Below are 24,461 nucleotides of genomic sequence, written 5' to 3'. Positions count from 1 at the left end.
CTGCGTGGGTTTCCTCCGGGTGATCCGGATTCCTCCCACAGTCCGAAAGACGTGCTGGTTGGGTGCATTGGCCATGCTAAATTCTCTCTCAGCGTACCCGAACAGGCGTCAGACTGTGGCTATTAGGGGATTTTCACAATAACTTCATTGCAGTGTTAATGTAAGCCAACTTGAGATAAATACACTGATATATAAACTTAAATTTAAAGGGAAAGATCAGTGGCTTCATTTAAAAACATTAAAATATGAGGTTGTTTTGCAGCATTGGGAAAGATTTTAACCAATTCTTTATTTTCTGTTCCCTCAGAAGCCCATCCTGCAGGACTGTAATATTTGTTTGGAACAGAAAATTAAGAAACTATTTTTTTGGATTGTCTTCATATCACAATCACCCCTCAAATATACATTAGAATGTCATTCTGGAAACTTGCATTGGTCTTCACTGCTGCACCACCACTTACAATCATAGAAATCATAGAAACCCTACAGTGTAGAAGGAGGCCATTCGGCCCATCGAGTCTGCACCGACCACAATCCCACCCAGGCCCTACCCCCACATATTTACCCGTTAATCCCTCTAACCTACGCATCTCAGGACTCTAAGGGGCAATTTTTAACCTGGCCAATCAACCTAACCCGCACATCTTTGGACTGTGGGAGGAAACCGGAGCACCCGGAGGAAACCCACGCAGACACGAGGAGAATGTGCAAACTCCACACAGACAGTGACCCAAGCCGGGAATCGAACCCAGGTCCCTGGAGCTGTGAAGCAGCAGTGCTAACCACTGTGCTACCGTGCCGCCCAATCTGAAAGCATCTGAGGAGAGAGAATAGAGCCAACATTGAGTCTGGATGACCATTCGTCAAAATTAAATTTGACACAGCTTAATTAAAGAGCGCAGATAGATGATGAGCTTAGGTGGGAATTTCCAGAGCTTAGTGAAGGGGGTGTGGAAGGCATGGACAGACTTGTTAACAAGGAACTGAGTTGTAAAATTAATATGTTGCTCTACCAAGGGCCGTACTAGGTCGGATCTCAAACAATGATGAGACAGAGCATAGGAATGAGATAGAGAATCTGGTTAACTGGTGCGGTAACAATAATCTCTCCCCCAATGTCAACAAAAATGAAGGAGATTGTCATCAACTTCAGGAAGTGTAAAGGAGAACATGCCCCTGTCTACATCAATGGGACGAAGTAGAAAGGGTCAAGAGCTTCAAGTTTTTAGGTGTCCAGATCACCAACAACCTGTCCTGGTCCCCCCCATGCTGACACTACAGTTAAGAAAGCCCACCAACACCTCTACTTTCTCAGAAGACTAAGGAAATTTGGCATGTCAGCTATGACTCTCACCAACTTTTACAGATGCACCATAGAAAGCATTCTTTCTGGTTGTATCACAGCTTGGTATGCCTCCTGCTCTGCCCAAGACCACAAGGAACTACAAAAGGTCGTGAATGTAGCCCAATTCATCACGCAAACCAGCCTCCCATCCATTGACTCTGTCTACTCTTCCCGCTGCCTCGGCAAAGCAGCCAGCATAATTAAGGACCCCATGCACCCCGGACATTCTCTCTTCCACCTTCTTCCTTTGGGAAAAAGATACACAAGTCTGAGGTCACGTACCAACTGACTCAAGAACAGCTTCTTCCCTGCTGCTGTCAGACTTTTGAATGGACTTCCTTGCATTAAGTTGATCTTTCTCTACACCCCAGCTATGACTAACACTACATTCTGCACTCTCTCCTTTCCTATGCTTTGTCTGTATAGCGCGCAAAAAACAATACTTTTCACTGCATTTTAATACATGACAATAATAAATCAAATCAATGTAGGGAGTGAGCTCATGGGTTAATGGGGGCAATAAGCACATGGGCAGACTTTTGCATAAACTCAAGTTTATGGTTTAGTTTATTTATTAGTGTCACACGTAGGCTTACATTAACACTGCAATGAAGTTACTATGAAAATCCCCTAGTCGCCGCACTCCAGCGCCTGTTCGGGTACACGGAGGGAGAATTTAGCATGGCCAATGCATCTAACTATCACATCTTTCGAACTGTTGGAGGAAACCGGAGCACCTGGAGGAAACCCACGCAGACACGGGGAGAACGTGCAGACTCCGCACAGACAGTGACCCGAGCCGGGAATCGAACCCAGGTCCTTGCTGTGAGGCAGCAGTGCTAACCACTGTGTCACCATGTGTGCATTGGAATAGTCTACAGATACCATGTGCCTGGATGAGGGTTTCAGCAACAATTGAGCGGAGGCAGGGCTGTAGTCCCGGATATTATGGTCGGACTCTACCCAGGGTTAAATATGTTACCAAGGTTGTGCAAAGTCGGACTCAAACTCAGGCAATTGCAAATGAGAAGGATCAATTTGGTGGTTAGGGAAACACAAGATCTCGTGACAAGAGCTGAAGGCATGGGTGGAATTTTCTCAACTTGGTTCCTCATCAAAGGACGAGACTGTTAGTCGGTCAGGACCCCGCTGATTACTTCAGAAAGTTTTGCAACGGCACTTTACTAAGCTACAGCATTAACATTCAACCTCCAGATCCCCCCGGCCAGTCAGGTAGTTGGTGGGGGGTAGGGGGCAGCATGACACATCGATCCTGAAAAAGGAAGGACTTATAACTGAAGGGACTCAGAATGGGTGCCAATCATGGGGTGTCCATGTCAATCACCTTAAACATTCACTTCCTTCACCACCAACACACTGGCATCAGTGTGTACCATCTACAAGATCGAATGCAACAACACAAGTCTTCCTTGACAGCACCTTGAAAACCCACCACCTTAGTCAGATGAGCAGATGCATGGAAACGCCTCCATTTGCAAATTGCCCTCAAAAGTGACACACCATTCAGACATGGAAATATATCGCCATCCCTTCACTGTTGCTGGGTTAAAATCCTGGAGCTCCCTCCGTAGCAGCACTGTGGACATCTCTGCACCACATGGACTGTAGCAATTGTAGAAGGCAGCTCACCACTACCTTCAAGGGAATGGGCAATAAATGTTAGCCTAGCCAACATCCAGTTAATGAATAAATGGGCTAGAATAGCTAGCTGGACATGGACTTTCGTGGATGCAACAACTACAGGAAAGGAAGGGAGACCTGGGAAGGTTGTTCCCTGGGAATCTCGCTCTTATAAAGCACTGGTTAGGCCCCATTTGGAGTACTGTGAGCAATTTTGGGCCCCACACCTCAGGAAGGACATACTGGCACTGGAGTGGGTCCAGCGGAGATTCACACGGATGATCCCAGGAATGGTAGGCCTGACATACGATGAACGTCTGAGGATCGTGGGATTATATTCATTGGAGTTTCGGAGGTTGAGGGGAGATCTAATAGAAACTTACAAGATAATGAACGGCTTAGATAGGATGGACGTAGGGAAGTTGTTTCCATTAGCAGGGGAGACTAGGACGCGGAGGCACAGCCTTAGAATAAAAGGGAGTCACTTTAGAACAGAGATGAGGAGAAATTTCTTCAGCCAGAGAGTGGTAGGTCTGTGGAATTCATTGCCACAGAGGGCTGTGGAGGCCGAGACGTTGAGCGCCTTCAAGACAGAAATTGATAAATTCTTGATTTCTCGAGGAATTAAGGGCTATGGGGAGAGAGCGGGTAAATGGAGTTGAAATCAACCATGATTGAATGGTGGAGTGGACCCGATGGGCTGAATGGCTTTACTTCCGCTCCTATGTCTTATGGTCTTATGGTCTTATCTGGAGGTTCTGCTGCAAAATTTGAAGGACTCCAGAGAGTTGGGGCAAGATTCTCTGGCCTCCCAGTCGCGTGTTTCCTGCTGGTGGGAGGTGGCTTATATTTTGCAAGCGGCGGGATCCTCTGGTCCCGCCACTATCAATGGGAATTCCCACTGATGTCACCCCACGGGCAGGGGTGCGCTCCCGGCAGGACTGGAGAATTCCAGCCTTGGTGTTAGCCTCTCAAACCAGGCAGGTGAGGATGAAATTGGCTGAGGAAGTCAGCAGTGACTTGGACACAGTGCACTAAGAGAATCCAGGAAAATGGGAGGGCATACAAGTTTTAGGTACCAAGCTCCAGGCACCGGCTTTCCCAGCATGGTCCTGCATAATATTCCTCAGCTTTAATCAATCCTCTCTCTTCGGGCACCCATCTGAAGAACCAACACTCACTCATTCTATTGCCTTATTGCACCCATGTCTCACTGGTAGCTTCCACAAATGTGACCCTTCTCTACTATCCACAGGAGCAATTACTAGCACTTCTGCTTGCTCTTCTTGCTGGGTAAGTCAGAGACATAAGAGGGTGGGCCTCCAGTGACATCAATCTTGATGGTCACTGGTAATGCATGCCCACCTAGTCCACTGGGAAGGAAGTCTTGTTCTAGGAGACTGATGTCCACAACAACCTGCCATGAATATCTTGAGCCTGGTCAGGTTCTGATTCACACATGCGCCTAGCGGCCATCCTCTCTGCCCCTGTGGAAGAGCATGTGGCTGAGGTGAAGGAGGCCAGTGCTGACGTTGTTCCTGCTTGTGTTGATGGTATTGCTGCTCCCCTTGCTCTTCCGAGGGGAAAGGTAGAAAGCTACTCCCAGGCCATGGTAAAGGCCGGCATCAGGGAAGTGCAAGTGAAGGCGAGCAAAGAGCAAGACAGGTGAAGGGACTTCCCAGAGGTTGGCAATCAGTTGTCGAGTACTGTTACCTAGCTATGGCTGGAGATCAAAGCCTTCCCAGTCTGTCAGTTTCACTGAAGGACTCCCCCTCTGCACTTGCCAATTGACCTTGGTGGTCATGGCAATTCAGGAAATGGGTCCTTTGGCTGTTAAAGCCAGAATTTTTGGTTAAAATAAAACTTAATAACCAATTTGTATTTTGAAATGCCTTACCTGGCAGCTGTGAGTAGTCTCACAACACCCGGTTAAAGTCCAACAGGTTTATTTGGAATTACGAGCTTTTGGAAAGGAGCAGCGTTCCGAAAGCTCGTGATTCCAAATAAACCTGTTGGACTTTAACCGGGTGTTGTGAGACTACTTACCGTGCCCATCCCAGTCCAACGCTGGCATCTCCACATCATATCCGAAAGCTACATGGGAGTTCCCTTCAAACCCACCAGGAAGACGCCTGGATGATGTTTGGATCTCGAGAAACTTGAGACTTAATGCACCGCCCCCTGCACTCAAACCTGCCTCCCTTTACCCCCAATGGGTTCAGTCTTTCCAATATTCCGTTGTTGGAAATGTTTGGACATCCAGTTCTGGATGCCAAGCACCTAACTTCCTTCAAAGACAAAAGGCTTGCAACCCACAATTTTATTTGGGAGTTATCCATTATACAATTATAGACCTGGTGTGAAAACATAAAAATATTCTTACCCAGGGCCAGCATTCCCATTTGGAACGTGCCAGACATTTCATCTTTAATGGTGTCTTCAATATCCTTGTTAGTTATTTGATAGTATTCTTCAAACACTACAGAGAGAGAGAGAGAGAGATAGGAATCTATATTTAGAAAATTGAAGATAATATCAGTAACCCTTTCACATTATCAAACAATTTTCAACTGCTAATGAGCCAAGAGTTGATTAGACAAAAAGAGATTCTCCATGATTGAAAATAAAAGTTGAAGTTACAAAATAATTCACTGATAAAGAGGACTGATATTACAAATCGACACTTCCAGTAAGTACCTTGCTTCACAAGAGTACAAAATGAAGAATCAGGTCAAAGGTTAGTGTGCCTGATTCACAGCACACCCAATTTCCCAAGTCATCAATCAAGCATCACAAATCTCAATTCTACACAACTCCATGCCAGGAATGCAATCTCAAAGTATAACCTTGTATTGCTCTCATTCATCTCAACTCACTGACAGACAGTCCAAATTTAGGTCTTTTGCGTTCAGCTTTTCTCTTAGGGATAAGACAAAGTTATTTTCTCATGTAAGCGCACAGTGCTTTGTGAGGACATCTGAAAGCATCGCCTTCAAATCAGCGGGTTACTTGAAGGGGAATTTGAATTCTCATGGGTAGAGGATTCTTCTGGCCGAAGCATTCCAGCCAGATTTGACGAGCAGCTTTGACGAATGCAGCAATTTGCAGGAGTGGAGAGAAGGTTGTGAGCAAGCAGGACAAGGGCAAGATACTCGCCAAAAGAATTAATGTGCGTATGGAGCACATCGCGCATTCAAAAGCAGGGAAAGCTTTCTGCAGCATGTGAAAGCGAATGAAGAAGCGAAAGAGAGCAGCTGTGGAGAAGGAGAGCTGGGCTGAGCTGAAACACCAGCCTGCTGAGCCCACAAAGGCGCACTTCATACAAGCCTAGTCGGACAAGTTACGAGAACCAATTCATACAAGTTCAAGGCATAATTTTGATGTCAAATCAAATAAATTAACTGTGTCAGTAAATGAGTAAGAAGTTTAACAACACCAGGTTAAAGTCCAACAGGTTTATTTGGTAGCAAAAGCTACACAAGCTTTCGGAGCCTTAAGCCCCTTCTTCAGGGGAGTGGGAATTCTGTTCACAAACAGAGCATATAAAGACACAAACTTAATTTACAGAATAATGATTGGAATGCGAATACTTACAGCTAATGAGTACCTTAAAGACTTGATGAGCTGTAAGTATTCACATTCCAACCATTATTTTGTAAATTGAGTTTGTGTCTTTATATGCCCTGTTTGTGAACAGAACTCCCACTCACCTGAAGAAGGGGCTTAAGGCTCCGAAAGCTTGTGTGGCTTTTGCTACCAAATAAACCTGTTGGACTTTAACCTGGTGTTGTTAAACTTCTTACTGTGTTTACCCCAGTCCAACGCCAGCATCTCCACATCAGTAAATGAGCGCACAATGAAGTATTAAGCGGCCAAAGTGTTGGAGTACAGACTTACTTCCCTGCATTTAAATCTACCACTATCTGGAAGGAAGGACAGAGTTATATCAAAACACTTGTGCATACTGAAGTGATATTTTAGTGCCTTTAACAAAAGTCAATAGCTAGACAACAGAGTTTAAGGTGGGGACTGAAAACAATGGACTCAGTCTTCCCAATATTGGTAACAGCACTGATAAATCATCCATTTGGTTTTTTTTAACCCGAGAATGGTATATGGCAAGATGAGACCTGCCAAATGGAATGGAAAGAAAATACTAATAAAGTGGAGGCTGCATATTATGCTCAGCCATGGGAACAAGTTACTGTAATTGGTTGATGATTGCAAGCAGTAGCAGGAAAAACAGGTATTTTCCAAGATCAAGGTAGGCGGCGCAGTGGTTAGCACTGCTGCCTCACAGCGTCAGGGACCCGGGTTCAATTCTGGCCTCGGGTCACTGTCTGTGTGGACTTTGCACATTCTCCCTGTGTCTGCGTGGATTTCCTCCGGGTGCTCCGGTTTCCTCCCACATGCAAACTCCAGACAGACAGTCACCCAAGGTTGATTAGCCATGCTAAAATTGACACTAGTGTCAGGGGCGGTTAGCAGGGTAAATATGTGGGTTATGGGAATAAGGCCTGGGTGGGATTGTGGTCGGAGCAGACTCGATGGGCCAAATGGCCTCCTTCTGCACCGTAGGGATTCGAGGATTCTCAAATTCCATGAAACTTGCAACTTAGATTATTTCATAGAATCCCCAGTGTGCAGAAGGAGGCCATTTGGCACATCAAGTCTGCACTGGCTCTCCAACAGAGCATCCTACCCAGGCCCACCTCTCTGTCCTATCCCCACAACCCCACACATCTATCCCACTAATCCCCCTAGCCTACACATCTCTGGTTACCAAGGGGCAATTTAGCATGGCCAATCCCCCTAACCTACACACCTTTCGGATTGTGGGAGGAAGCCGGAGCACCCGGAGAAAAACCACACAGACATGGGGAGAACATGCAAACTCCAGACAGTCACCCAAGGCCGGAATTGAACCCGGGTCCCTGGTGCTGTGAGGGAGCAGCGCTAACCACTGTGCCACCCCTTCTTGAACACCGCATTTACCATTTTAACAAAGCGAAAGAGAGCCAAGCTCAATTCTTCAGCGACTCCTACGAGCTTAAGACAGCGATATCAAACCAAGCAGGGAATTCCACAACTTCCAGCCTGGGCCACTAAAAATGATGAAGATCAAGCGATGCTCAAGAGGCCAGAATCAAAGGAGTGCAGATCCTGGGAGATTTAAATTAATTTAAAGTTTATTTATTAGTCACAAATAGGCTTACATTAACACTGCAATGAAGTTACTGTGAAATTCCTCTAGTCGCCACCCTCTGGCGCCTGTTCGGGTTACACTGAGGGAGAATTTAGCAGGGCCAATGCACCCTAACCAGCAAGTCTTTCGGACTGTGGGAGGAAACCAGAGCACCCGGAGGAAACCCATGCAGACACGGGGAGAACGTGCAGACTCTGCACAGACAGTGACCCAAGCTGGGAATTGAACCCAAGTCCCAACCACTGTGCCGCCCCATTTATAGGCTAGGTTAGAGAAACAGGGAGGGCATTGAAGCCATTGAGGGATTTGAAAAACAATGATGATTTTTAAACCCAGATGCTATTAGACCGGGAACCAACACAAGTCAATGATCAGACGGGTAAACAAGCAAGTTGGGATACCAGCAGCAGAATTTCGGATGAGCTCAAGTTTCTGGCCTATTTACTAGTCAGCAAGATCTACACATGGTCCTGGAAACGTGGATTAGATACCTCTGCTCTGGGAGATAACTCACTAGTTTGCATTCATTCTGTGTTGGCTCGGAAGTGTGACCATTGCACTTTCCAAATATCCAAAAAATATACAATACCAGAGCAAGGTAGAATTGAAAAACACTAAAAAGTGTACATATTGGCCAGGTTCCCCCACCCCCCTGGCAGCTTTTCCAGCAGTGGAGACTTGCCTTTGGCTGCAGGTGGGACCTGATCTCGCTGAAATCAACAGCCATTTACACTGCTAGCTGGCCGCACTGCCATCGTGGGGGGTTGCCTTTGGCGGGACCGGAAGATCCTGCTGGTGGGAAGGGCTGGAAAATCCCGGCCATTGTCACAGTCACCTTAGAGAAGTGCATCTTCTCTTGGTACGGTATTTATGTTCCTGGTGAAGTTGGAAGGTTGCCATCAGGAAACAGACAACGCACTCAGAAATCAAGTGCAGTTTGCTAAATTCAATTTTAAAATACAAAATCGGACTGCGTAAGGTTTTGTCAGCATTTCATGAATGGCAATGAAACCACCATTCACGGCTCTGGAAGTGGACCAACTCCCCATGATATAAAATGATTGTAAGCCAGGACCTTTCGACCTGCAATATCAGAATTGTTTGGGAAGCACATTTATTGGGTGTAGTCTACCCGAATATAAAAAGTAAAATATATATCATTTTGTAACAGTCTTTGCATTTTCTGAATAAGTGATCTTGATTTTCCCTTTTGTGAATTTAGAATAAAATGCAGCACAATAGCAGGGCGGCACAAACCCCAAGGGCTTTTCAAAGAATGAGTAAACACAAATTAGATTTCACAGGGAGTGTCGTCTTACTGGTTAGCAGAGCTCTACACTACAATTACTACTCCCAGCTAACTGCCACATCATTTTAGCAGCTCTGCCCAACACTTGGCCACACTACACTTATACAGCCATTTTAATGAATCCAAAATGATAGTGTTTCACAATAGAACTCATGCTGTGTGTAAAATAGATTTACTCATCCTGTTAACTGTTGGGTTGCCAGCAGACACACAAACCCTTGGGACCAGATCAATCTATGCTGAAGAATACTTAAGAAAACTACTCGTCAAGGGAAGGAATTAATAAAACGGCCCTGTAGCCAGTCAGACAAGTAAAACTGCTTTTGCAACGCTTGAAGGATTAATGCATTATTACAGGTGCCACACTCACAGTACGCATTGTGTATCAGAATGTTTAAAACATGTAAATTTACAACTGGATTGATTGAAAAAAGGATCATGGAACTCTGGTTTCCAATAAAAAGGACTCTGTATGGAAACATTTAATTTATTTTTTGCAAAAGATTTCAGGACATCATTGGGAAGTTCATTTTACGACAACAGAACTCGCAACAGTGTTAAACATCATCTACAGCACAAAGTGTTTTCAATCCAACTGCTCCACGTCAGTGTCTATAGATCTCTTTGGCCTTTCTTACTTAAATGAATTAAGGACAGGCGATGGCCTAGTGGTATTATCGCTAGACTATTAATCCAGAAACTCAGCTAATGCTCTGAGGACCCGGGTTCGAATCCCGCCACGACAGATGGTGGAATTTGAATTCAATTTAAAAATATCTGGGATTAAGAATCTACGGATGACCATGAAACCATTGTCGGAAAAACCCATCTGGTTCACTAATGTCCTTTAGGGAAGGAAATCTGCCGTCCTTACCCGGTCTGGCCTACATGTGACTCCAGAGCCGCGGCAAGGTTGACTCTCAAATGCCCTTGGGCAACTAGGATGGGCAATAAATGCTGGCCAGCCAGCGACGCCCATGTTCCACAAATGAATGAAAAAAAAATAGCTCATCCCATTCTGTCACTGCATTCTTCCCTTCTTCATTTAAAGGGTGGCTTAACAGATCAATGTTACCTGCTCCAGCCATTCTATACGGCAGGTTCCATTCTCACCATCCTATGGCACTTGCGTGGTGGTGAAATATCTTGCAATGAGTCATCACCATAATTGAATTTTATTTTCAATTGTATATCATTTTTCTTGCCCAGCCTCAATTTCTATGCTCGTGGGTACCAGAAACCTTGCGTGGTGTTTGGGTCTCTTCGGAAAATCTATTTCTGCTGTAAGGGAAATGTGTGGCTGAAATAATTTGCATGGTGGAAGATGCCAAGTCCAAGGCCTAATTTCTAGGTGGGAAACACATCCCCGCTGACTCAGAGGCTCGCTGCCATTTTACGCTCTAATGAGCATGGATTGGCAGCAAGTGGGTCTTCCGTCCTCACAATCAGATTGGCCAACAGCTCTCCAGCCCCTCCAGGCACAGTGCTGCAGTGGCCAGAATAGGTACTGCAGCAACCTGCCCAGGCCTAAGTGTCGGGATATGGAGGCTAAGTAGGTGGCGAGGGGAGCAATTGAGGCATTGGTGGATAGGTAGAGAGGATACGGAGGTGTCTGGTTCTTGAAGGGAAGATGTCCCCAGTCACAAGGGGGGGGGCCCCCTTCAAGTTCCTGCCCACGAATGAAGATTTTTCAATTCCACCCCCTCCCCGTCCCTCACCTTGATCTATCTGGCACCCACGAGCATAGAAATTGGGCTGGGCAAGAAAAGACTCTTAAGTGACCATTATGCAGGCCACTTAAGAGCTTTAATTGAGACAAAGGCTGGCTTCCCGTCTGAGGTCTTTTCCTCCCCAACGTAAAGTTGCTTCCAGGTCAGGGTGGGCAGGATCCCAGAAGGAATCCCACCCATGTAAGTTCACACACCTCCTCCTCCCCACCAGAGCAGTGTAAAATACAGGCCCAAGGGATATTTTGGAATGTTGCCCAATTTAAATTGGGATGGAACAGGTAGTCATTAATAGACTCTTTTCTAGCATGATGAAATGAGTTAGGTAGAAGCATTGATAGATTGGATTTTACATAATCCATGGAGGAATGGACTCATGATCTTTCTCATGCACCATTGGTGTTAGGAGACAATAGGGAGATGCTGAAGGCACAAAGCTGGCGTATTAAATGCTAATCACTGTCCCTGCTGGCTTTCCTTCCAAGAAAGTAGTTTTGGTGGCAGGGACTCATGCTAAGATAGTGGCCAGAATTTTCCGACCGTTCACTCCAGCGGGATTTTCCCATCCTGCTGCGGTGAAAGGAGATCTGGCTTGTCGTCAAATTCTCCATCTTTGCTGCAGCAGGGAGCGTGGCGTGAATGGGCAGTAAGATCACCCCCAGTATTTTCCTGTTCTAGGAAGAGGAGTATCACTCATTACAATTGCAACATGTCCTTTTTTATATAAAGGTCTTCTCTAGATGCGACGATAATTATCAGAATTGCTTTTCAGCCAGTTATCCTGCAAGTAATTCAATACTTTTCTCTGAAACCAAATGTTGACATTTCTTTTCCACACATTGCCGCCAGTGAGAACAATGAGGTCAGGATATCCTCCCTCCACTGAGCTCTCAGCTATTCTATTTCCCAGTCCTTATCTTTTTTTGTGTTGATTTGCAATTCCAGATTTGCTATTTAAATATACAGTAATTGTAGGGCCTTGTATATCAAATGTGTTTGATAAAATTCATTCCTTTCAGAAAATAGTAAACAAGCAAAGGAGCCAGCAAGGTAATAAATGACCAATTTGCTTTTGTATGTGTGTATGATGTTGATTGAGGAAATGTTGGCGAGGACATCAGGAGAACCTCCTGCTTTTTGCCAAATAGCACACACAATCTATAATATTAGAACGAGTTTGAGGATTTAGCGACTGCTCTAAATTAACCAATGTTTGAATTAAACATTGGGTAGGATTTTATGGCCTCACTTGTCCCAAAACCATAAAATCCCGCCCAAGGTCAACAGACCTTCCCATGCTCTGCCCCTCACCCGCTCCGATTCCTGAGGTGGGCAAGCTGGTAAAATTCCGGTCATTATCTCTTGAACCAAGTTTCAAATCTGAATCTTAAGGCTAATCGAGGTTAATAAATTTGTCACCCCCCCGAACAAAATATTTTGCCAGAAGATCTGAATTTATCTCATTGTGCTGTTTTGAAGTGATTTGTTTAAAAAAAAACTTTCCATAAGGTAATCACTAAATCTTACAGTACCATTCTGTTACCAAGGTAATGAGATCTCATGATATGAACACGAGAAAGCAAAAAAAAAAATCAAGAAAAATAGAAGCCCGTCAAACTTGGCCTTTCAACAGATCATGAAACATCCACACATTGTGGACCCAAACCAACCCATTTCATCTCAAGGAAAACCCGCTTATAATATATCCAGGAGTCGGCTGTAAAGGAACAGTGCTTTACAAAATAAAGTAAAGCAAAACCACAAGCCTGTGACAAAACTACAACTGGGACAATACAATACTGGACCCGCTCAGGGGCCTGCTTTATAAAGGGCTTGGTATACGAGCTCCACCTGGTGAGTCCCAATCCCCAGGGAGCTCATATTCAACAAGTCCTACAGGGTGATCAGTGATCCTCATGCAAGTCCTGGGGTTATCACACTGCCAAAATTTGCAACTTTGAAAACCAATTAAAACTCAATATATTCTATCTGTACAGCCTGTAGGGAGGTTGATAACAAGACTACTTGTGTGCCAATACAACTGTAGGCTTTTATTCATAACAGAATCAGGAGCACATCCTAACAGGTAACCGACCCGAACTGGACAAGGGGGAGGAGACAGCCACCTTTTTACTAGGTGACAAGGGGAGGAGCCGAGCCGGCAGGGGATGTGTCCAGGCATAACAAACACACAACGGTGGTCCAGGTAGGACAAAGGCACAACTGAAGTCCACCACACTGTGAACACTGCGAACGCGAATACTGCAGCGAGTAACTCACCTCCTGACTCCCCAAAGCCTATCCAACATCTACAAGGCACAAGTCAGGAGTGTGATGGAATACTCCCCACTCGCCTGGATGGGTGCAGCTCCAACAACACTCAAGAAGCTCAACACCACCCAGGACAAAGCAGCCCCGCTTGATTGGCACCCCATCCACAAACATTCATTCCCTCCACCACCGACGCTCAGTAGCAGCAGTGTGTACCATCTACAAGATGCACTGCAACAATTCACTAATGATCCTTAAACAGCACCTTCTAAACTCACTACAACTTCCATCTAAAAAGACTAGGGCGCAGATACATGGGAACACCACCACCTGCAAGTTCCCCTCCAAGCCACTCACTGTCCTGACTTGTAAATATATCGCCGTTCCTTTGCAGTCGCTGGGTCAAAATCCTGGAATTCCCTCCCTAACGGCATTGTGGGTCAACCCACAGCACGTGGACTGCAGCGATACAAGAAGGCAGCTCACCACCACTTTCTCAAGGGCATCTAGGGACAGCGACGCCATGTCCCACAAATGAATGAAAAAAACAGCAGCAATGTTCCCCAGTGTATCCATGCATAAAATATGCTGACCTTAGGTTGCTTGCATACTTTTCCTGTTCCTCTGGGCACATTATTCCTGGAATTTTGGGATGTGCAAATGGCCTATTTGTCAGGCACCAGCAGATAGTAACGGGAAACCAATTTAATGAAAATAATTGAAGCAGGCAACATTATGGAAATGCTGGAGCATGTGGATAACATTCTAGAAAGCCGCACACTGTTCACTCTACCTTTTCGCAGATGAGCAAAGTTCCGCCTGCAAAAGACCTTAATGAATGTTGTCTCATCAGTTCCCCACTTGTCTTCTCCTGCAGCGAACAACCCCTGAAATGAAAGAAAAATATTAAGCTGATACCAGAAATGTAAATCAATGTAAAAGTGATATCAAGAAAAACAATATTATTGTCTTATAAAGGTTTGAGGCCCTCATTTACATCCTAAACTGGTCAGCATAGCTCACTTCTATGGTAGTCTTATTTCTGAATCAGTAGGTTACTGGTTCAAACACCACACCAGGATATAGCACACTCAAAGCACATATCTTTGTGCAGTACTAAAGGAGTCCAGCATTGTTGTTGATGCTATCTTTGATCGGTGTCTTGACATTTTCAGAAGAACTCAGAAGACGGTAGCACAGTGGTTAGCACTGCTGCTTCACAGCTCCAGGGACCTGGGTTCGATTCCCGGCTCGGGTCACTGTCTGTGCGGAGTTTGCACATTCTCCCCGTGTCTGCGTGGGTTTCCTCCGGGTGTTCCGGTTTCCTCCCACAGTCCAAAGATGTGCGGGTTAGGTTGATTGGCCAAGCTAAATTGCCCCTTGGTGTCCCAGGATGCGTAGATTAGAGGGATTAGCGGGTAAAATATGAGGGTTAGAGGGATTAGCAGGTGGATATGGGGATAGGGCCTGGGTGGGATTGTTGTCGGTGCAGACTCGATGGGCCGAATGGCCTCTTTCTGCACTGTAGGGGTCCTATGGTTCTATGATGAAGACCTTGGGTCACTAGTCAAAAATGAGTAATTATAATGGTGTCCTGGTCATCATCCTCCCTCAAACCTGCACTGCCTTTTCATTTGTTAACACTCTCACCTCTAAATTGGAAGGTTTTGGGTTCAAGTCCCACTCCTGAGACTTGCGCGCAAAAGTCTAGGCTGACACTCCAAGGCAGTACAGAGGGAGTGCTACACTGTTTATTTTGGACAGATGTTTTGGATGCAACAGTAAACTGAGACCCATCTCTCAAATAGAAATAACAAGATCCCGTGGCACTATTTTAAAGAGTGAAGGAGGTACCTTTGGTGTCTTAAAATCATAGAATGGTCACAGAACAGAAGGTCATTTGACTCATTGAGTCAGTGCGGTGGTCCTCTGGAGGGACAATTCACCTACTGCCACTCCCCTGCCTTTCTCTGTAGTCCTGGAAATTTTGCCTTTTCAGATACTGATCCAGTTCCCTTTCAAAAACCTTCCTCCACTACCCACTTAGGCAGTGCATTCCAGATCCTACCCACACTCAGTGTGAACAAATATTTCCTCATGTCGCTATCGCTTCTTTAACCTGAAATCATTGCTCCTCCTGTTAGAACATAGAAAAAATACAGCACAAACAGGCCCTTCGGCCCACAAGTTGCGCCGGTCATGTCCCTACCTACCTAGGCTTATATATAGGCTTACCTATAACCCTCAATCCTATTAAGTCCAATGTACTCATCCAGGAGTCTCTTAAAAGACCCTATCGAGTTTGCCTCCACCACCACTGACTGCAGCCGATTCCACTCACCCACCACCCTCCGAGTGAAAAACTTACCCCTGACATCTCCTCTGTACCTACTCCCCAGCACCTTAAACCTGTGTCCTCTCGTAGCAGCCATTTCAGCCCTGGGAAAAAGCCTCCGAGAATCCACCCGATCTATACCTCTCAACATCTTGTACACCTCTATCAGGTCACCTCTCATCCTTCGTCTCTCCAAGGAGAAAAGACCGAGCTCCCTCAACCTATCCTCATAAGGCATGCCAACCAATCCAGGCAACATCCTTGTAAATCTTCTCTGCACCCTTTCAATCATTTCCACGTCCCTCCTGTAATGAGGCGACCAGAACTGAGCACAGTACTCCAAGTGGGGTCTGACGAGGGTCTTATAAAGCTGCATCATTATCTCCCGACTCTTAAACTCAATCCCTCGATTGATGAAGGCCAGCACACCATATGCCTTCTTAACCACCTCCTCTACTTGCGAGGCCGATTTAAGAGTCCTATGGACCTGGACCCCAAGGTCTTTCTGATCCTCTACACTGCTAAGAGTCTTATCCTTGATATTATACTCCTTCATCCCATTTCTCAAAGTTCTCATGTTCTCAATCCTTCCACCAATAGGAACAGTTTCTCCTCATCTATTCAGCCCAAATTTTGAAAACCTCTATCAAATGTCCTCTCAGCCTCTGAGATTGATGGGGGGGGCGGGGGGGCACACGATTGGTCTGGGTGGCGGGGGGATATAATACAGCCCATTGAGTTGCAGGACAGATACATTTTAACAAAGTTTCAGCTGCTATAACTTTGTCCACGAAATTTGCTAAGCCTAGTCTAATGTCCAGGACGTTACAAGATATAAATGCTGGGTGCGAGCAGCATCCTGGATCAAACATTCTGTAGTCGCTAGGTTTATCTTTACACCATTTCATGAACAAAGGTGTAACATTTGCAATCCTCCAGTCCTCTGGCACCATCCCAGTATCTAAGGAAGATTGGAAAATTATGGCCAGTGCCCCTGCAATTTCCATTCCTGCTTCCTTCCACATCCTTATCTCAGCTGGTCCTGGTGCCTTATCAACTTTCAGAACAAAGAGCCTATCCAATGCCTGCTCCTCATCAATTTTAAACCCATCAAGTGTCTGAACTCCCTCCTCTTTCACCATGGCCTGGGGGAGAATCTTCTTCCTTGATAAAGACAGACACAAGATATTCATTCAATACCTCAACTGTGCCCTCTGCCTCTATGCATAAATTCCCTTTCATCTCTAATCAGCCTCACTCCTCCTCTTATCATTGAATTTAATATTTATATGCAAATAGAAAGATTAGCTTCTGATACTCTCTCTTTGGTTCTCTGATTTCATTTTCCAGGAATAGCAACATTCTGTAATCACTAAACAAAGGGTTCTGTAGCCTGCCAAGTAGCTTTATGAATAGTTCATCGTGGCCATTAAGTTTCATGGCCCCAAAAAATAAAATCAAGAAGTTTGCTGACTGAGACTTTGGGCCCTATTTTACCATTTTGATTCTAAGTGCTGGGCGGACTTAAAACTGGGAGTGTTTCAGATCCGACTTTTAGACCAATTCACAGGTGCCCCCATACGCACTCTGCCTGGAAAGATATCAGCGATTCCGAATCGTGCTGTAGAAGCCTGTGGGCGGAGCTTAACGCTCCCGAAACCCTGTAGCTCTGATCAGCGCCTCTAATTGCGTATGTGCAAAAAAAAAATGATAGCATGCTGCTCCCTTGCCACATCCCTCCCGGGCTGGATAATGCCTCCCCCTGGCCCCCACAGACATTGCCCCACCTCCACAACATTACTGACCCCCCCTTATCCCCCCCCCCTCCTGCCACCCAGACAGATCGCGGCCCCTTCCTCTCCACCGATCTCAGGCAGAGTGGCAGCGGACCCCCCCCTTCCCCCTCACTGATCTCAGGCAGAGTGGCAGCGGACCCCCCCCTTCCCTCTCACCGATCTCAGGCAGAGTGGCAGCAGACTCCCCCTTCCCCACCATCGATCTCAGGCAGAGTGGCAGTGGACCCCCCCCTTCCCCCTCACTGATCTCAGGCAGAGTGGCAGTGGACCCTCCCCTTCCCCCTCACTGATCTCAGGCAGAGTGGCAGCGTACCCCCCCTTCCCCCTCACTGATCTCAGGCAGAGTGGCAGCAGACCCCCCCTTCCCCCTCACTGATCTCAGGCAGAGTGGCAGCGGACCCCCCCCTTCCCCCTCACTGATCTCAGGCAGAGTGGCAGCGGACCCCTCCCCTTCCCCCTCACTGATCTCAGGCAGAGTGACAGTGGACCCCCCCCTTCCCCCTCACCGATCTCAAGCAGAGTGGCAGCGGACCCCCCTTCCCACCGAAGGAGAGAGCCGTCAGGAGCTAGCCACCTATCTCCTCACTGACTGGAGTGCCCGAATCGGACTTTTGTGGAGCATGTCTGTTTCACGGCAATTCTGGATGGGCGAACGCGGTGGTAAAAGGGGGAAGTGCAGCCCATTAAGTCAATTCAAATGCATGCAAACGCATTTAAGTTGCCATCACTCTCCCGTTTTGGGTGCCGTCCCGATCGCGGCCATTTTCGGGCTTGGTAAAGGGAGAACCGGCGCGGAAGCAGGCGCGGATCGCACTATTCGCCTCATTCCCGACTTTACCAAGTTTTTGGGCCCGAAAGGATAAAATCGGGCCCTATAAATGGGATTCTCTGGCCGTTCGCGCCAGCGGGATTCCCTGGTCCCGCTGAAGTGAACAGAGATTTGGCTGAGGGGTGGTGGGGCGTGAACAGCCAGAAAACTCCAGCCTACATTTGCCGTGAATGGAGTTGGCCCTTCAATCAATATACAATGTCCCAACTCTCTCTAAACGCTGATGTATAGAACACCATACTTACTTTAGCGTCTTGATTTGCAAGACTTTCATCCGCACGGCAATTCTCATCCCGCTTTCCCTAAAAAGAAAGCGCAACTATTTGAATTTGAACCTTACTGCCTGAAATCATAAAACTATTCCAGAATCTAATCACAATGTTCAAAATGCAGTTATTACAATCGGTTAAGATTTTTGACTGAATCTTGTTCTCACAGCAATTTTGCCCCTCCTCTCTTAACGACATGGGTTCATGCAGGGGAGCAGCCCTACAAGTATCCGTTGTTCATATAGGAATTTAGATAATGAATGGGAGTAGTTTACTGAACTGTAAATGGCATCACAAACCCGTACCTGTGCTTTCTGACATCCCTTATTCCATTGGAGCCATCAAATAGCGAACAAGAGCAGCAGACTTGGCTGATTTCTTCCTCCACCACAGAGAAAGATGGCGGCCAATTATAAAGCCTTACCATACTTTGGTGTGATTGGCTAGGCTATCCGACCACAACGTAGGCATACAGCAAAGGATCATCTGGTCTTGCATCAGATAATTGTGGGGAGGAACTCACAGGCCTGACTTTTTCGCCTGTTGGACACACGCCATTGGCGTACTAGGCCGCAGTCGGTCCCAGATTGCAATTTCCCATTGGCTAGCCAATTAACGGGCCGAAGGAGCGGCGCTCCGAAAGCTAATGGCATTTGCTACCAAATAAACTTGTTGGACTTTAACCTGGTGTTGTTAAAACTCTTACTGTGTTCACCCCAGTCCAACGCCGGCATCTCCACATCACAATTAACGGGCAGCCAGTGTGCAACGAGCTCTGTGAAAGGTGGAGCACCACCGGGGAGGGCAGGAAGAGAGTGGCACGGTGGCAGTGGTTAGCACTGCTGCCTCACAGTGCTAGGGACCCGGGTTCAATTCCCGGCTTGGGTCGCTGTCTGTGTGGAGTCTGCACGCTCTCCCCATGTCTGCGTGGGTTTCCTCCGGGTGCTCCGGTTTCCTCCCACAGTCCAAAGATGTGCAAGTTAGGTGGATTGGCCGTGCTAAATTACCCCTTAGTGTCAGGGGGACTAGCTAGGGTAAATGCATGAGGTTATGGGGTTAGGGCCAGGATGGGTTTGTGATCTGTGTAGACTTGATGGGCCGAATGGCCTCCTTTTGCGCTGTAGGGATTCTATGATTAGAGAGAGTTGGGGGGCTGGCTTTTCCCATGTGTTCGCTCAGGGGGACAGCCCCTAGGAGCTGTCTCAGAGAGTTGCCGACCCATGAACAGTAAACATCAGTGTTAAAACTATATTACGAGTGTCCAAGCAGCACCGACATACACAGACGTCAGTCCCCAGACACACTTGTTAATTTGATTTCAGCCCTGACCTTCCACCCCGACCTGGGTGCAGGTTGGAGTTGAAATGTAAAGGCTGCCTTTGGTCCACTCGCCAACCATAAAAGCAGACAGGCCACGGAAAACTGTGTTCAATTGGCCCCTCTGACTCCCACTCACACCCACCAACCGAAATATTGCACAAATGAGTACCAACGTCAGGGCACGTACCCCCAATGCCTTCTCACATGATTCCACACGCTTGTGGGTCAGACACATGCCTGCCCAAGTGATGTAAAATTCTGGTCAAAGTCTCAATTATTTTATGAAAGAATTTCCCCAAAATACAGTATTTCCTTGACTCAGATAGCTGTGCACCTTTCGGCATCATGAATTCACAAAATATCAAATGAAATTTGCAGTTCCACTGAACGGAATGGCATGGATACAAAGCACACCCACCTTCAGCAGGGACACCAAGAGTTCTTCAAAGTCACCAGAGTTCTCACACTTGAGATCTTCCTTTAAACTCGAAGCATTCTCTATTGGAGAAAAAATACAAACAACGTTAACTCACTCTCTCACAGAAAGGTTTTGGCTGGGATTCTCCGAAAAAAATTCCAAGTGCCGAATTCGCGTAAAAACTGGAGTAAATCACGCTGGTTTGTTCAACGGGATTTTCAAGATAAATCTCCCACACTGTGCACCGCAGAGTACCCTAGTGTGAATCGCGATAAAAATCAGGGATGGGGCCTATTCCCGCTGGAGAGGCCGGCAGCATAGCGCTGAGCGGGCCACTGCGCATGCGCTGATCTGTCATAGCGGAGATCGGCGCATGCGCGGTAGCCCCACACTGCCAGTTTCCCGATCGCTGGCCAGATCCGCGATCCCGCAATGCTGGTCATGTGAACCCCCACCCGCTGATCGCTGGCCTCCCGGACAACTCTGGGCCTGCCCTGACCACCCCACCTCACCCCACCCCGACAGCCAGCCCTGCCTTCCCTCTGTCACCGATCCCATGTCCAGAATGGCAGCAGGACCCCTCACCCCCACCGATCTCCACCCCCTCCATCGGCCCTGTTGCAATAGACCCCACCGCCTCTGGCCCCAATCCCATGGCACTGCCCGATGCCTGGTGGGTAGTGCCAAAGTACCCCTGGGTATTGCCAGGGGTCATGATGTGGAGATGCCAGCGTTGGACTGGGGTAAACACAGTAAGAAGTTTAACAACACCAGGTTAAAGTCCAACAGGTTTATTTGGTAGCAAAAGCCACACAAGCTTTCGGAGCTGGAGCTCCGAAAGCTTGTGTGGCTTTTGCTACCAAATAAACCTGTTGGAGTATAGAAACACAGAGGGACCTAGGTGTGCAAGTCCACAAATCCTTGAAGGTGGCAACACAGGTGGAGAAGGTGGTGAAGAAGGCATATGGTATGCTTGCCTTTATAGGACGGGGTATAGAGTATAAAAGCTGGAGTCTGATGATGCAGCTGTATAGAACGCTGGTTAGGCCACATTTGGAGTACTGCGTCCAGTTCTGGTCACCGCACTACCAGAAGGACGTGGAGGCATTGGAGAGAGTGCAGAGAAGGTTTACCAGGATGTTGCCTGGTATGGAGGGTCTTAGCTATGAGGAGAGATTGGGTAGACTGGGGTTGTTCTCCTTGGAAAGACGGAGAATGAGGGGAGATCTAATAGAGGTATACAAGATTATGAAGGGTATAGATAGGGTGAACAGTGGGAAGCTTTTTCCCAGGTCGGAGGTGACGATCACGAGGGGTCACGGGCTCAAGGTGAGAGGGGCGAAGTATAACTCAGACATCAGAGGGACGTTTTTTACACAGAGGGTGGTGGGGGCCTGGAATGCGCTGCCAAGTAGGGTGGTGGAGGCAGGCACGCTGACATCGTTTAAGACTTACCTGGATAGTCACATGAGCAGCCTGGGAATGGAGGGATACAAACAATTGGTCTAGTTGGACCAAGGAGCGGCACAGGCTTGGAGGGCCGAAGGGCCTGTTTCCTGTGCTGTACTGTTCTTTGTTCTTTTGTTCTTTGACTTTAACCTGGTGTTGTTAAACTTCTTACTGCATTGCCAGGGGGCCAGGTTGGCAATGCCCTGGGGAACCCCCTTACCCCCACACCCGCGGGGGCCTCCAGGGTCCCCTTTACTCCAATGGGGTCAGGCCGCCAGTTCCGCGCTAGTGGGGTGCTATTGTAAACCCCGCTGGAGTGAAACACTCCTGGTGGGGGGCAGAGGGGGAAAGAGGCGAGCGAACCAGGAGTCTTCAGTCCCGGGCTCACTAATGATATTAAAATTTGAATTTACATATCTTAATTAGCTCCACGCCATTTTCTGACATGGAGCTGATGACGCTGGAATTCCAGTGGCCTGAGATGAGCGGAGGCCATAGCGCCCGACTGGGAACCTGCTAAATGGCCTTCGCTGGTGTCTCGAGCAGCGCAACAGGTTGGAAAAATCGCCCCCTTTATTTTTATCTGTCATTCTGAAATTAGCTTCAAACATATTAAAATCGAAGTACAAAATAAATGCATCACACCAAGCAGTAACATCTACGTGTATGAACCAAATCTGCACAGGCACACAATACGTGCAAATGTTTAAAATGGCCTGCTCACGTCAATCTGCATAATCTGGTTTTATAACATTCTTAGTGGGTGAAAATGGAAAATGTTGTCCCTTGGCCTAGGAAATAAAAAGATGGTTAAAAGTACTTGCGATGGAAACCCTGGCTCTTATAGAAGCAATGGATATGGGGTAACACTTGGGCAAATTCTTTGGTGAAAATTCTATACAAGGGCAATAGCTTGCCATCGAATATTATGTAGATAATATTTCTCGATGGGATAACATACATTTGACAAAAAGAATGACGGAACGAAGATTAAGGACTGCTTTTGCTAGAGTAAAAGAGGTGCTTAAAAGAAAATAAATATTCAAAACAATATTCTCTGCTCCAATATTGAAAGCAAAATACTACAGATGCTGGGGATCTGATGTATATATATTTTTTTAAAAGTGCTTCAGAACTCAGGAGAATCATATAGGACTCAAAACCTCAGTTTCTCTCTCCACTGATGCTGCCAGACCTGCTGAGCTTTTCCAACACTTTTGGTTTTTATTTTGTTCTCTACTCCCTAGTTAATTTTCTGGAATTGTACATACACTTCCCTTTCCTCCTGATAAGGCTGGGCAAAAGCCCAGTATGTTTCGCATTTATTTCGAGAAGTATACAGCAACAGGAAAGAAAGGTTTCCTGTCAACTTCCTCCAAATCTACAACATAGTTTGCATTAGTGGAAGCCGTGAATACTAAGAGGAAAATGTCCTACAAAAGAAAATCTTAAAATGGGTCTCTACAATACATACCAGCGAGCACAGTATTAGTGTCATTTTTCCATTCATGTACAGTCAACCCTTATAATGTGAATTGCTTTATCAGATCAGTTCCAAAATTGTACAGCTGACTCACACGAGGAGGAACTAGATTGAGAGTTTACAATGAACAAATTAATTTCTCCAATAATGGGCAGGATTTTCTGGCCATGCATGCTGCTGGGATTACCCGCTCCCATCTAAAGTCAATAGACATTTGGCTGGCCCACCATATTCCCATGGCTGGTCCTGCCAGGACGGGGCTGGAAAATCCCAGACAACCTTACTAACAAAATGGCAACTTTGATTTAATTCGAGCTGAATTCACGTGCTGGTCTCAAAGATCAAAATTTAAGTTACACATAGATTCATATCATACAATCCTAGTAGGGCAGAAGGAGGTCATTCGGCCTATCGAGTCTGCACCCACTCTCTGACAGAGTATCTTACACATGTCCTCTCCACCGCCCTATCCCCATAACCCTACATGTTTACTGTTGCAAATAATTCTAACCTACACACCTTGGGACACTAAGAGGCAACGGCCGTTCCACCTAACCTGCACATCTCTGGACTGTAGGAATCTCACTGGCTGTCCTGTCTGGAGACAATACACATTTCTTTAACCTGTGCCTAATGCTCCCTCCACTCACATTGTCTGTATCTTTAAGACTTGATTAGCTGTAAAGATTCGCATTCTAATCAGTATTCTGTAACTTGATTTTGTGTCTCTGTGTGCCTTGTTTGAGAGCAGATATCCACTCCATCTGACGAAGGAGCAGTGCTCCGAAAGCTAATGGCATTTGCTACCAAATAAACCTGTTGGACTTTAACCTGGTGTTGTCAAAACTCTTACTGTAAGAGGAAACCAGAGCACCTGGAGGAAACTCATGCAGACACGGGGAGAACATGCAAACTCCACACATACAGTCACCCAAGGCTGGAACCGAACCCGATCCCTGGCACTGAGGCAGCAGTGCTAACCACTGTGCTACCGTAGGTTTTAGCACAGAAACACTTCCATCATACAACCTCAATTAACTCTTCATTAGGTCTGTATTAACTG

At 46.6% G+C, this 24,461-nt stretch overlaps 1 protein-coding gene across 2 annotated transcripts in view; it reads right to left on the bottom strand.

The window, feature by feature from the left end:
• The window catches only part of LOC144480305 (annexin A4-like), a 56,655-nt gene that overhangs the window by 10,943 nt on the left and 21,251 nt on the right, over positions 1-24,461 (bottom strand). For both annotated transcript variants that reach the window (XM_078199658.1, XM_078199659.1), the window contains exons 6-9: positions 20,467-20,546; positions 18,705-18,761; positions 14,293-14,386; positions 5,370-5,465 (exon numbers count right to left, since the gene is read on the bottom strand). In XM_078199658.1, coding sequence (XP_078055784.1) covers positions 5,370-5,465; positions 14,293-14,386; positions 18,705-18,761; positions 20,467-20,546 — 327 coding nt within the window. The remainder of the gene's footprint in view (positions 1-5,369; positions 5,466-14,292; positions 14,387-18,704; positions 18,762-20,466; positions 20,547-24,461) is intronic.

The sequence above is a fragment of the Mustelus asterias genome, chromosome 28, assembly GCF_964213995.1.
Source record: "Mustelus asterias chromosome 28, sMusAst1.hap1.1, whole genome shotgun sequence".
Lineage (NCBI taxonomy): Eukaryota > Metazoa > Chordata > Chondrichthyes > Carcharhiniformes > Triakidae > Mustelus > Mustelus asterias.
Note: the sequence above shows the minus strand (reverse complement) of the source record. Positions and strands in the feature narration are given on the sequence as shown.